Source organism: Scylla paramamosain, chromosome 8 (genome assembly GCF_035594125.1).
Source record: "Scylla paramamosain isolate STU-SP2022 chromosome 8, ASM3559412v1, whole genome shotgun sequence".
Lineage (NCBI taxonomy): Eukaryota > Metazoa > Arthropoda > Malacostraca > Decapoda > Portunidae > Scylla > Scylla paramamosain.
This window is the reverse complement of record NC_087158.1, coordinates 29,530,681-29,543,995: the sequence shown is the minus strand read 5'-3', so window position 1 is coordinate 29,543,995 and position 13,315 is coordinate 29,530,681. Positions and strand designations below refer to the sequence as shown.

The window sequence follows — 13,315 nt, the reverse complement described above, 5'->3', positions numbered from 1 at the left end:
TAAACAAGCATTGCTGGAGACAGGTGCGCCTCTAACCTCCTCCCACGTAAGCTTCCGTGAGACGTCTGGCCGCAGGTTCATGATGCGGAGAGTGACAGCTCGCCTCGTCCCGTCACTGTTGAACTCCAGCTTGGGCGTGACCGGCTTGTTGTCCGTCTGCAGGCTCACGTTCTTGAGAAACCTGAAGCACGACAAACACACCTGATTGTTAGTGGTGAGTTATTAGGGAGCTTTAAAAGACTAAACAGAGGTAGAAATGGGAAGGCATTTTTTTTTTTTCATTTTTTTATACAGGGACTGCCAATGTAAGCTCATGTTTTTTTTTTTTCTTTTTTTTTTTGCAGCTTCCATTATTTTCTTATGCTCTTATGACACGATCTCCAGACGCCACTCAGCTCACCCTGTCACTTTGTTGTAGTTCTGTGTCCTTTGTCCTGTGCGTCACTCGTCTCTACTTTTATCTCGCGTCATTTGTTCTCCGCGGAAGTACCTCACGTCTCTCTCACACATGGCCACGTATTGCTGATGGCTTCACGTCCATAAAACTGTGAAGTCTCTCTCTCTCTCTCTCTCTCTCTCTCTCTCTCTCTCTCTCTCTCTCTCTCTCTCTCTCTCTCTCTCTCTCTAATACGTCTTTGTTGCCTTTCTTTCCCCATATTAATATTTTCCTCCTTCCTTGTGATATTTTTTTTTCCTTTTCTAATTTTTCCTCCTCATCACAATGAAAATACGGTGTCCACTCCTCCCTCCCCTTCCCATCACCACACGTTTTCCCTCTCTCAAGACCCCCTCCTCTTTCTCTCCTGTCTCTCCCTCCCCTCCTTCCTCCTCCTCTTCCTCATCTTCCTCCTCCTCCTCCTCCTCTTCCCCATCTTCTATGAACGGTCACTGCCTCAAGATTCCATTAAGATGTAACTCTAGACGTCCACGCTCTCCTGTCCAATCTTTCTTTCCTTCCCCTATCCCCTCCTCCTTTTCCTTATCTTTTCTCCCACCCTCGTTTCCCTGTTCCTTATCTTCCCTTTGCCGCCTCCGCCCCCGCACCTCCTTGCTTCTTTCCTCAGCCTCCTCGCCTCTTTCGCTCCTTAATTTAACTTACTATCTTGTTTCATCTTTCTTTTTTACTTTTTTCGTCGATTTTTTTCTTTTTGTTTTTTTGTTTTGTTTTAGGTTTCTCCTCTTGATATGTTTTTATCCTGTTTTGTTATCTTCATCTTTTTTGTTGTTGTTTTCTTTCATGTCTTTATTTTTTATTACAGTTTTCGCGTTTTTTTTCATGTTTTTCTCTAGTTTATCTTTTGTTTTAGCTGTCTTTGTTTTTTTTTTTTTATCTTCATGCTATTATTTCCTTTGCTTTCATTTACATTCTTCTATTATCTATTCATTTCCCTGTCAATCTCCTTTCTTTTTTCCCATCTCATTTTATTTCTTTCCTGCGTATCTCTCTAACCTACAGTATCATCATAACATCCCTCACTCCTTTTACTTACATTCTTTTACAATCTACTCATTTATCTGTCAACTTTAATTTTTTTTTCATTCCATATCTTTCTATCCTTCAAATCTCTCACCTACAGTATTCTCATTACAACACACCTCACTCCTGATCACCCTATCAACTCAACACTCCCTTCCTTCCTCCCTCTTCTCTGGACACCCAACCCTCTCTGCCACCACGAGCCACACACACATTAAAGCTCCGTACTTCATCCCTAACTCCGAATAATTACCCACGTTTCTGCAATTCACTTACACCCTTTGCCATGTCCCACTTTTACCGCCACACTTGTCCCCTTCTTCCAGCCACCCCCCCCACCTTAATACATGGCATTAGATCTGACGTCGTAAGGCCGAGGTAGATGTCGAGAACGTGACACCACGCACAGTACTTTTGAATTCATGTCCTTATGCATATCTGTAGTGGCTGACAGGAAGAATACAGGACAGATCAGGGAAAGAGATAGGGAGGAGAAAGAGGGAGTGAAAAGGAAGAGAGGATAGAAAAGGGAAAGAGGAAAGGAGGAGGAAAGATAGGATAGGCAATGGAGAAATGACGGAGGAGATGCGTGGAGGTAATGATTTTAAACGAGAAATGGTTTTAAACGAGGAATGGAAGGAGGAGAGAGAAGATGCGAGGTGCTGGAGCAATGAAGGAAGGAAGGAAGGAAGTGAAGGCAGGAGTAAGTAACAGGTAAGGAGGGAAGGAAAGGAAGGAGACACTGAAGAAAATTGAGAAGATGATGAGAGGTTGGGACGAGGAAATTAGGAAAGGAGGATAACTAGGAAGGAAGGCAGGAAGGAAGGGAGGTACGAAGATGAGATGAGGCCTGGAGCAAGGGGAGAATGAAAGCAACCGAGCAGGAAACAAGGAAGGAAGGAAAAGCTGCAGGGCTGATGAAGGGACGGAGAGGAGGAAGAGAGGGAGAAGGAGAACAAGAAGGAACAGTGTGGGATGGAAGGAAAACACTGGGTGAAGAATGAGGAGAAGGAAGAGTGAAAAAAAAAGAGTTAAAGAAAGAGGGAAGAAGGGGAGGTATGAAGGAAGGGTGTAAAGAGGGAGGGAAAAAAAACTGTGAGAATGAAATATGAGGAAAAGGAGGAAGGGAGAGGAAAGGACTGAGATCAGGAAGGACGAAAAAATGGAGGAATAAGAAGAAAGAAAAAAAAGTATGAGGAGGAAGAAAATTACTAATACAACGAAAGTAAAGAGAAGGAAAAAGAAGAAAAAGAAGGCAAGGATGAATAAAACACTGACAGAGACAGAAAGAAGGAATGAACGAGAAAGAAAAAGGAAGAGGAAGAGGAAGAAAGTTGCCTGAAGGCGTTATTTTCGTTATCTTTTTCAGCTCGGCGGCGCGACACTGATGGGGAGGCCGGGGTGTTGTGACAGGAGCAAGTGGAGGAGAAAAGAAAACGGGAACACAAACATACCTGTGAATAACCCGGAGTGCGTGGCGCCGCGAGGAGGAAAAAAGAGGCTTCATTTCAAAGCGACATAAGATTCCAACGAGGGCATGAGACTCTTACGGGTACGGAGCGCTGCTATTGGTGGGGCCGTGGGAGGAGATGGGCGTAGGGGGAGGGACGGCGATGTCATTAGGTACTTGATGTCATTAATCTCCTTTATCGCAATAGAGCGGCTTGAACACTAACGCCATGCTTTTCTCAGCATTATCGTAGCTGATGAAGTAGGTAATGAGTTTTGCCTACGTACTGTGTTGAGGTGCCTTAGCATGTTTGGCTTTGTCTTTACGTAAGCTGGCAAAGGGAAACAAAAAATAAATGAATAAATAAAATAAAATGAAATAAACAATGAATGAAAAAAGTTCACTGAAATAAGATAAGGTTCACTGAAATAAAAAAAATAGATAAATGAATAAATAAAAACGCACACTGGGTCATATAAAAAAAAAAAAAAAAACTATAGGCCTACGGACTAACGCCACAACGACCTTATTACAAGTACAGTAGCATGAGTTGTTACGTTTACAAGACAGATGCTTTGTTGTCCTCCTACTGTCATGTTTGCTGAAGAGTTTCCATCGAGCGTCGTGAACTGAGGCGCGAAGAACAAAAGGGAAAGAGGGAAATGAGACGAGATGAAAGGCACACAAAGGAACAGAAGGGAGAGGATCCATCAAAACTTGAAAATTGAGGTGAGGAGAACTGCATGCTATTGACTGATTGATTAATTTTACCTCAGGGACTAAAAGAATGGAGAGAAAGGGAGATGAGACAAACAAAGGAAATGGAAACAAAAAATGAGGATAATTACAGAGTAGAGAAGGAAGCGAAAGAGGAATAGAAGGAGGATGATAAGATAGAGAAGCTGGTGGGAAGAGAAGTGGAAGTCATTAGTGGATAGAATAGAAAATAAAGCGAAAGATAAAAAAAAAAAAAGAAAGCTGTGTAAAGAAAGTGTATTTAAAACAAGAAAGACAAAAAAGAAAGGAGAGAATTAAAGAAGATTGGTGAAAAAGAATAACGAAAGATAGAGAATAAAGCAAGTAATGGGTTAATGCAGGCGAGACACGTGGCGAGTAATGGACTGCTAAATATAAATACAGCGACAATCTCTCTCTCTCTCTCTCTCTCTCTCTCTCTCTCTCTCTCTCTCTCTCTCTCTCTCTCTCTCTCTCTCTGGGCCTTGAGGACGGATTATGGCCATCGGGTTTAATAAGACAGACGCCCAAGTGCATTTCATGTGATTAGTGTCTTGAGAGAGAGAGAGAGAGAGAGAGAGAGAGAGAGAGAGAGAGAGAGAGAGAGAGAGAGAGAGAGAGAGAGAGAGAGAGAGACGTAAGTTCCTGCACGGTTAATTAACCCACGAACATTCTATCCAATATTTTTCCTATATTTGTTTAGGTTAAGTTAGGTTAGGTTGAATTAGGTTAGGTTAGGTAAGGGTAGGTTATATAAGAGTGAGGCTAGGTTAAGTTAGGTTTGGAAGACATCATTAAAGGAGCATTTTTAGGGTGAAAATTTCGTGGAGTAATCGTGGGTAGATCAGAGAGAGAGAGAGAGAGAGAGAGAGAGAGAGAGAGAGAGAGAGAGAGAGAGAGAGAGAGAGACCGTCCTACACACACACACACACCCACCTGTAGAATTTATCCCCGCCCCTCCATCTGGCGTCCCCGGTGTCGCAGGAGAGGGCGGGCGCTAGGCTGGGCACTACGCCTCTGCTCATCTCGTCCTTCACGTGACCGTGCAGCCCCCACCCGAACACCAGCATCGCGTTCTCGATCTCCTCTATGAGCGCTTCCTCTGTTGTCTCGAAGTGCACGCCTGGACAGCAGAGAGGAACATAACTACATAGGAACATAAGAACATAAGTACATCATAAGAGAAGCTGCAAGAAACCAGAAGATTTAAACGTTGTAGTCTATATTACGAGTACGTGAAGGGAAGTGATGAGAAGATAGTGGTGCTGAAGTATTAAAGCAGATAGGAACAGAGGTAAAGTCGTGGTCATAATGTCCTGCTTCGTCGCCATAATGAATCATAACTAGTTAGCTCAAGTTCCTCCCCATCGCCGGCACCTCGCACTCCTCTCCTCGCGACTCATTGTTGTTCAAATGTTCGAAACTGAGTTGCTTACGATTCATCATGGTAACTAAGCAGGACAACTTATGACCGCGACTGCACATCGTAAAGGAAGCTGAAAAAAAAGCCAGAAAACCTAGACAGACGTGCCAGTTTAGGTGACGTGAAGAGTAGAAATGAAAAGACGGAGGTCCTAATGTAGTTTGAAAGAACAAGACTAGAAGAAAAGTAAAAATATAAAGGAAAATTTGTCAAGAAAATGAAGAGACTAAGAAAAGGAACAGAATGAGAAGCTGTTATAATAAATCAAAGGCCAGAAATAAAAGAGAAGTAAAAATATGAAGGAAACTTTGTTAAAAAAAAAAAAAGTGAGAATTGATTACGGGAAAGGGTGATGAGAGATTGGACGCATCACGTGAATTAACTCAAAGTGCAAGAGTACATGAAGAGAGGTAAAAATAAGAGGGAGAGTGAAAAAAAAATGAAAAGATTAAGAGAATTAGTAATGAGAAGATGAAGCTGCTAAAGTAAATTAAGAAAGAACGAGAGTAGAAGAAGAGAAATAAGAACACGGGGTAAAACTTGTTAACAGGATGAGAAGTGATTAATGAGAAGATACAAAGCTGCTAAGGTAAATTCAAGAAGAGAAGCATTAATAGATGAATAAAAACAGGAAGAAAATATGAATAAAGGAGAAAATTATTGAACTGGTCAATAACACAAAAAGAAAACTGGGTACAAAATATTTCTCGAAAAAAGACGTAAAAATTAAACGATGAAAATAATGGAGGAGAAAGTCACAGACGCAAATAAAGAAAAAAAGAAGAATGAAAAGGATAGGAGTTGGAGGAAGAACAAAACTATAAGCGAAAAGAAATAAAAAAAAAACATAGACAGGAAAATAAATAAATGATAGAGCAGAAAATATGGAGAGAGAGAGAGAGAGAGAGAGAGAGAGAGAGAGAGAGAGAGAGAGAGAGAGAGAGAGAGAGAGAGAGAGAAAGGAAGAGAAAGAGAGAATCAAAGGGAACAGCTGAAAGAAGAGGGAGGGAGGGAAAAAGAGAGATCAGTATAACCAATAATGACAAGCAGGAGAGGAAACATGAATAGGGGAAGAGGAAAAAAGGAGAGAATAACAAAAGAATAACAACAACCTTGAAGCGAACCCAGTAGAGGACAAAAGCAGAGAGAGAGAGAGAGAGAGAGAGAGAGAGAGAGAGAGAGAGAGAGAGAGAGAGAGAGAGAGAGAGAGAGAGAGAGCGTCCCATAACGGCTCCCCTTTCACGCAGTACAGGTGGGGCGTCTCTATTTAATTAGTGTTGATCGGCTGTCAGGTTCCCAGTATCCAGGAACACCTGTGTCTGGCAGCAGGTAATTCAGGTGCTTTGCTTCGTTTCTCTCTTTACATTTTTCTTTTCTTCTATTTACAAGGGAGGCTGTCCAAGGGTAAAAACTGGGTTGAAAAAGGCTGCTTATAGGGATGCTCCTTCGTTCCCCCATTAAAAAAAAGAATAAAGGAAAAGGAGGAAAAAAGAAAGGTCATTCAGTTTAATGTTAGACGTAAAGAGTCAGTCAGTTCAGTTTTTCGAGAGAGAGAGAGAGAGAGAGAGAGAGAGAGAGAGAGAGAGAGAGAGAGAGAGAGAGAGAGAGAGAGAGAGAGAGAGAGAGAGATTAGTAAAAGGGATGATTATTCTCATTAACATCAATTTTTCTTTCATTTTTTTCCACGTCTACATTATTTTCCTCACCTTTTATTCACCAGTGATTCTTTAAAACTTTCGTCTAGCCTTTTATCACCGTTTTTAAACTCAGTTATTGATCATTTTCATATTCGCATTTCAACGTTTCAAAATTATTTGTATGATAACTTTCTATCTCTTCGTAGGAGGAGGAGGAGGAGGAGGAGGAGGAGGAGGAGGAGGAGGAGGAGGAGGAGGAGGAGGAGGAAGAGGTCGTAGGAAATGAGACACTGCTACTTGAATGTTCATTATACAGAGACAGTGATATTTCCATTTTAGTGAACCTGAGCAGAGAGAGAGAGAGAGAGAGAGAGAGAGAGAGAGAGAGAGAGAGAGAGAGAGAGAGAGAGAGAGAGAGAGAGAGTGAGAGTCTGCTGCCACCCACTGTTCCTTTCCCTTCCCATTTTCTTTCCCTGTCACCTGGTCAATTAGCAAAACACCTGGAGCCTCTTAGAGTAATGGGAAGTTTGGCCCATTTGTGTGTGTCCCTCGCGTCTTTCACTTGAGGTGCCGGTGGTAGTGGTGGTGGTGGTGGTGGTGCAAAAAGATGCCACCATAGCCTTTTTTGTTCTATTATTTTCAGTCTTTTTATTCATTTATCTATTTATTGACTCTGTTCTTAGACCTAAATGGAAGTGTGCATTTTCTTGTCTCTTTTTCTCGTTTTTCCTTTTTTTTTTCCTGTCTGTTTTCGTCTATATATATTTTTTAATTGTTTTTCTTTTTCATTTTTTTTTTCGTTTTTATTCGTTTTCTATTTTATGTTTTTTTTTATCACAATGTAGGTATTTTCAGTTTGTCTGTCTTTGCATTTTTTCAGCATTCCTACTCCCTTTTACCATTTTTTTATCGTTTCTTTCATTTTTTTCTGTTCTTTCTTCTTTGGTTCTGTCTTCTGTTTCTTGATTCTTTCATTTCTTTCATCCGTTCATCCTTGATTTTCACTTTCTATTCTCACTTTCGTCATACCATCTATACCGTAATTTCTGTCTTCTTTGCTGTCTTGCCTCTCACTTTTATTTTTTCCCTCTTTTTTTTTTTTCTCGGCAGTATGTTAGTTTTTTTTCGCGTTTCTCGCCTGTCTTTGTCCTTGTTTAATTGTTCTTCCGCTCTTGCCTTCTACAAACTCTTCACTATTTTCTTTTTTTTTCTCTCTCTTCTGTTCCTTTCTTTTTTGTCCTCTCGTTTCTCTCTCCATATTCTCTTATTTCTCTCTCTCTCTCTCTCTCTCTCTCTCTCTCTCTCTCTCTCTCTCTCTCTCTCTCTCTCTCTCTCTCTCTCTCTCTCTCTCTCTCTCTCTCTGTTTTTCTTTTTTTTTTCTTTTTGAATGTCGAATATCTTCAGTTTCATTCTCGAACGTGTCAGGCTGTGTGTCTGTCAATATGTCTGCCTGTTTGTTTATTTGTTTATTTTTTTATATGTTTCTTTTGTTTATCTTCCTTTATATTTGTGGTTTTGCATGTGCGTTTGTCTGTCTGTCTGTCTGTTTGTCTACGTTTGTCCGTTTCTCTCTCTCTCTCTCTCTCTCTCTCTCTCTCTCTCTCTCTCTCTCTCTCTCTCTCTCTCTCTCTCTCTCTCTCTCTCTCTCTCTCTCTCTCATTATCACGCTCGACTATTTTCTTTTATCCTTTCTCTCTCTTCTTCAAAATGTTTAGTCGTTTTTCTTTCCCAGGATTTCTGCCTTTGTTATCGTCCTCAATTCTTATTCCCCACTTTCACATTTCCATTCTTTGCTTCCCTTTTTCCAGGCTTCGTTCTTACGCTTTTTCATCTTTTTTTTTTTGTCATGTACCACAACGTAGCCCTCAGAAGTTAGAATAATGTTCGTTCTCTCTTTTCCTTTCAAAACTTTTTTCTTTTTTTAGTTTATTGGTAATTTTTTTATAGATATAAGTATGAAGTTAGATAATACGTATTCAAATCATTCTTTTATGTGTGCTTTTATTGCCAGTCTAAAGCTAATTCAATATCGTTTTCAATAATCACTACAGGTATATTCATGGATTCATTTATTTCTCCTATGTAAGGTTCATTTAGTGTTTTATTTTGTATATCTCTTACAACTATTCCCTCTCCTGATATTTTTCTGTTTTTTTTTCTTATTCTTTCTTTTCATGTGTTATAATTATCCAGCATGATGCTATCTTTTTTTATTTCTTGCTCTTCTTCCCTTTTCTTTTTATTATTTTAAAGTTTCATCCTTCCTGTTTGTAATCTCCTCTTATATTTTCTCCCTCTTATTCACAACTTTCTTTCCTTTCTGTGTATTATTTACTTTAATTTCATGGAGTTCTTCCCTCTTTATCATCTCTTACATCTACTTTCCTTTCTACCTATTCCTTATTAATATTTTTTTTTCTGTTATTCCCTATCTTTATCCTTAACAAACATCTTTCCTTTCTTTTTAACTTTCACATTCTCTAGTTACTCCCTCCTACTTTTCCCTCACCACTTCTTTTTTACCCATTTTTCTCCTTAGTTTCCATTCATAATACTCGTAACTCCTTCTTTTGTATCTATCACATTTCCTAGTTATTCCTTCCGATTTCTCCCCCATTACTCCTATTCATTATCCTTCTATTGTGTATTTGTAATCCCATCATGTGGAAGGATAACCGTACATTTAATCCTTTAGGCTCCCATCAGCAAGATTTTTCGGCTCATTCCCCACACAAACCAATACAAATGGCCTGCTGTTTATAGTGTATCGACCTGCTGCTGGCAGAAGTGGACCAAGGCAGGAGAAGCACACTAAGAGTCTCCGAGGACGATCTGGGAGGACTTGACTGACTAACTAACTGGCTGACTGGCTGGCTGGCTGGCTGGGTGAGTGAGTGAGTGAGTGAGTGAGTGAGTGACTAGCAGGCTGGGTGAATAATTGACTGACTGACTGGCTAGCTGACTGACTTGGTGACTGGTTGCCTGACTCTCTCTCTCTCTCTCTCTCTCTCTCTCTCTCTCTCTCTCTCTCTCTCTCTCTCTCTCTGGCTTTCGTGCTTATTATATTATTTTGCTGTTCTAGTATTTAAAATTTCGTGGAAGCAAATTAAATCCTTGACAGATTCTCTCTCTCTCTCTCTCTCTCTCTCTCTCTCTCTCTCTCTCTCTCTCTCTCTCTCTCTCTCTCTCTCTCTCTCTCTCTCTCTCTCTCTCTCTCTCTCTCTCTCTCTCTCCCCCTTTGTAACTTTGTCATCACCTAATGGAGGCTTTCCCGCTAACTCCCGCGTGTTTCGCTTTCGTCACCCTTTTCTCTCCCTCCTCATCCTCTTCTCATCCTCCTCTCCTCTTCTCAACCTCCACCACCGCCTTAAAATCAATGGCTTTCTAAGTACTTTCCGAGTTTCAGTCTTTCCTCTCGTCTCACTCTTTGCTCTCTGTTCACCGTTTTCTGTTGGATTACAAGTACTGTTTTAATTATTTTTTTTTGTGTGTGTGTGTTGGTTTGGGTGTTGTTCTTGTTATTGTTGTTGTTAAATTTCATCATCGTCATTATCTTTTACTTCTTCTTCTTCTTCTTCTTCTTCTTCTTCTTCTTCTTCTTCTTCTTCTTCTTCTTCTTCTTCTTCTTCCTCTTCTTCTTCTTCTACATTTTGTTCTTGTTCTTGTTCTCTTCCTTCTCCACTTACTTCTTTTCCATCCTTCTTGAATGAACTTTTCCTGTCTTTTCTTCATAATATTTCATAACTTCCTTTCATCTTTCTATTTTACACCTCCTTCTCCTCCTCCTCCTCCTCCTCCTCCTCCAGCAGCTCCTTCTCCTTTTCTCCCTCCCGCAGTAGTCCCTTTCAAATCCTCCTCCTCCTCCTCCTCCTCCTCCTCCTCCTCCTCCTCCTCCTCCTCTTCCTCCTCCTCCAGCAGCTCCTTCAGAAGCACGCTGCCCCAAGGAACAGCACAGTGCTTGAAGAAACAATAGACCGGAACATCACGAGGCTTTCCTCTTACTCTTGGGAAGAACCTTAGTTTGGCGAGGAGTGAGGGAGGCAAGAGGAGACTAAAGAGGGGGAGGAGGGGGAGATGGTGGTAGTGGTGGTGGTGACGGTATTGTTTATAAAATTGTGGTGGTTGTGATTGTGGTAGTAGTAGTAGTAGAAGTAGTAGTAGTAGTAGTAGTAGTAGTAGTAGTAGTAGTAGTAGTAGTAGTAGTAGTAGTAGTAGTAGAGACAGATAACTTAATGTAGACTTACAAAAATATATAAACATGAGAGTAGAAACAAAAATATATAAAAAACGGAAAGAGAGAGAGAGAGAGAGAGAGAGAGAGAGAGAGAGAGAGAGAGAGAGAGAGAGAGAGAGAGAGAGAGAGAGAGAGAGAGAGAGTCAGTCTAGGAAAATGAAAATGCAGAAATGTTACGAAGAAGAAATAGCAGAGAGGCGGAAGTGGCAAAATGCTGCAAGAAAATGAATATTCGAAAAGAACAGAGATTACCCTCACACACACACACACACACACACACACACACACACACACACACACACACACACACACACACAAGGAAAAAAAATAAAAGGATAAAAGTACACACCACAAGAAAGAAACCAGAGAGAGAGAGAGAGAGAGAGAGAGAGAGAGAGAGAGAGAGAGAGAGAGAGAGAGAGAGAGAGAGAGAGAGAGAGAGAGAAGACCTGAGCGTGGGGTTGGAAGAAACGAGAAAGTGTACCCAGTTTAGTACATTCTAAATAAAACCTCATCACACACACACACACACACACACACACACACACACACACACACACACGCACAGGAGCATACCCAATCAACCGTGCCCGAAACACAATACCACCACGATACACGCCTGAATAAGTCTTACAGCTCAGCCCTTGTTTGCCTCTCACTCGGGCGAGGCAAGCAGGGTTACCATTAGGGATTCAAAGGCTCTGTCTGGCTGGGTTGAAGGCAATCAGCCCGCAACGAGACGTAACACTAAGGCATCAGCTAAATCATGAAGTAAGGCGGGCTGGGTTTCGCTCGCTACCTCGCTCAGATCTTTATTTTTAGCTGTTGCTGTGTTTTGTTCAGGTAACGAAGAGATGGAGGTGGTACGGGGGACGAGACGAGAGAAGAAGAGAGGAAGTGTTGAGTGTGGGTTCTTGGTTTACAGTCGCTTGATACTGGGGCGGATGGTACGCGAGTCATATAGGCCTCAGGACGGTTGGTACTCGAGACACCTGGTATCCAAAATGTCTCTAGACTCAGATGTCTGGACTGCAGGCTTCGTGATGACAGCATGGAAGGGAGTAACTGGAAGTGAGGGAATGAAATGGTTATTGGTTGAGTTAATGGGATGGTGAAGGGATGTTGAGCTGGGAGAGACGAGAAGAGTAGAGAGGAAGATTGCTAGACATGCTGGAGTGCAGGAAGCTTGAAAAGGGAGTAAATTGTGAGCGAGGAAGTGGTTATTGTCTGAGTTAATGGGGGTGGTGATGGGAAAATAATGGGAGGAGAGTTTGAGGAAGGGAGTGGAATTAAGGAGTTAAGTGGAAAAGGTGAGAAGTTTGAAAGTGGTGTGGAGGAGAAAAAGAAAAAGAAAGTTCTTCAGGAATAAAAGGAAAATTGTGACAGATGAACAGAAGGTGGGAATGAAGAAGAGAAGGATGGTAAAGGTGTGAGCAATGGAAAAGAGGGAGAGAGAAAGAGGAAACGTGAAGAGATAAAGCAAAGAATGAAGTAAATGGGAGAAGTGTGAGTAATGGAAAAGAGAGAGAGAGAGAGAGAGAGAGAGAGAGAGAGAGAGAGAGAGAGAGAGAGAGAGAGAGAGAGAGAGAGAGAGAGAAAGCACAGGAATAGGATCAAGTGGATATAAAAAAAAGAATGTGAATAGTGGGGAAGGGGAAGGAAAAAAAGATTAAGAAAAATACTGTGAAAATTTTTGAAAATGTTAGCACCAAGGTTTTCTGTTTTTTTATTATTATTATTTTTTTTTACGAATATCAACGTTATCTGAGATCTATTAGCGTTTTATTCTTATTTTTCTATTTCTCGCTTTTTAGATTTTTAGGAGAAGAGAGAAAGAAAAGACACAGAGAGAGTTAGTTCTCTTCATTCATATCTTGCCTGAAGCGACAGAGAGAGAGAGAGAGAGAGAGAGAGAGAGAGAGAGAGAGAGAGAGAGAGAGAGAGAGAGAGAGAGAGAATCCTTCCTCTATTTGTGGGCTTTCCTCTTCCAGGCTGCTTCTTCCAAAAACCCTTCAAATATATGTCAAGTTTTATCCCTGACAGACACACACACACACACACACACACACACACACACACACACACACACACACACACACACACACACCCCAGGACGCCTCGGATATTTGTCGTATTCAAAATTAATGATCCTCACTCTGTTATTATTTTTTTTTATATCGCTTTGTGTCACCGCTCACTGAAATATTATCCCTTGACAACCAACAAGTATTTTTTTTTTTAAGATGTAGTATTTTAATCATGCCTGGAAAATTAACCTACTAAAAAAACAAAAAAAAAATCACGTAATTAATAAGCACAATGTTGGTTTTAATTATCTGTATGTTTTATTTACTCATTT

General features: G+C 40.9%; 1 protein-coding gene across 1 annotated transcript in view; it reads right to left on the bottom strand.

The window, feature by feature from the left end:
- The window catches only part of LOC135103118 (glutamate receptor ionotropic, NMDA 2B-like), a 226,574-nt gene that overhangs the window by 86,733 nt on the left and 126,526 nt on the right, over positions 1-13,315 (bottom strand). The window contains 2 exon segments of the mRNA XM_064009158.1: positions 37-181; positions 4,599-4,785. Of these exon segments, the coding sequence (XP_063865228.1) occupies positions 37-181; positions 4,599-4,785 (332 nt within the window).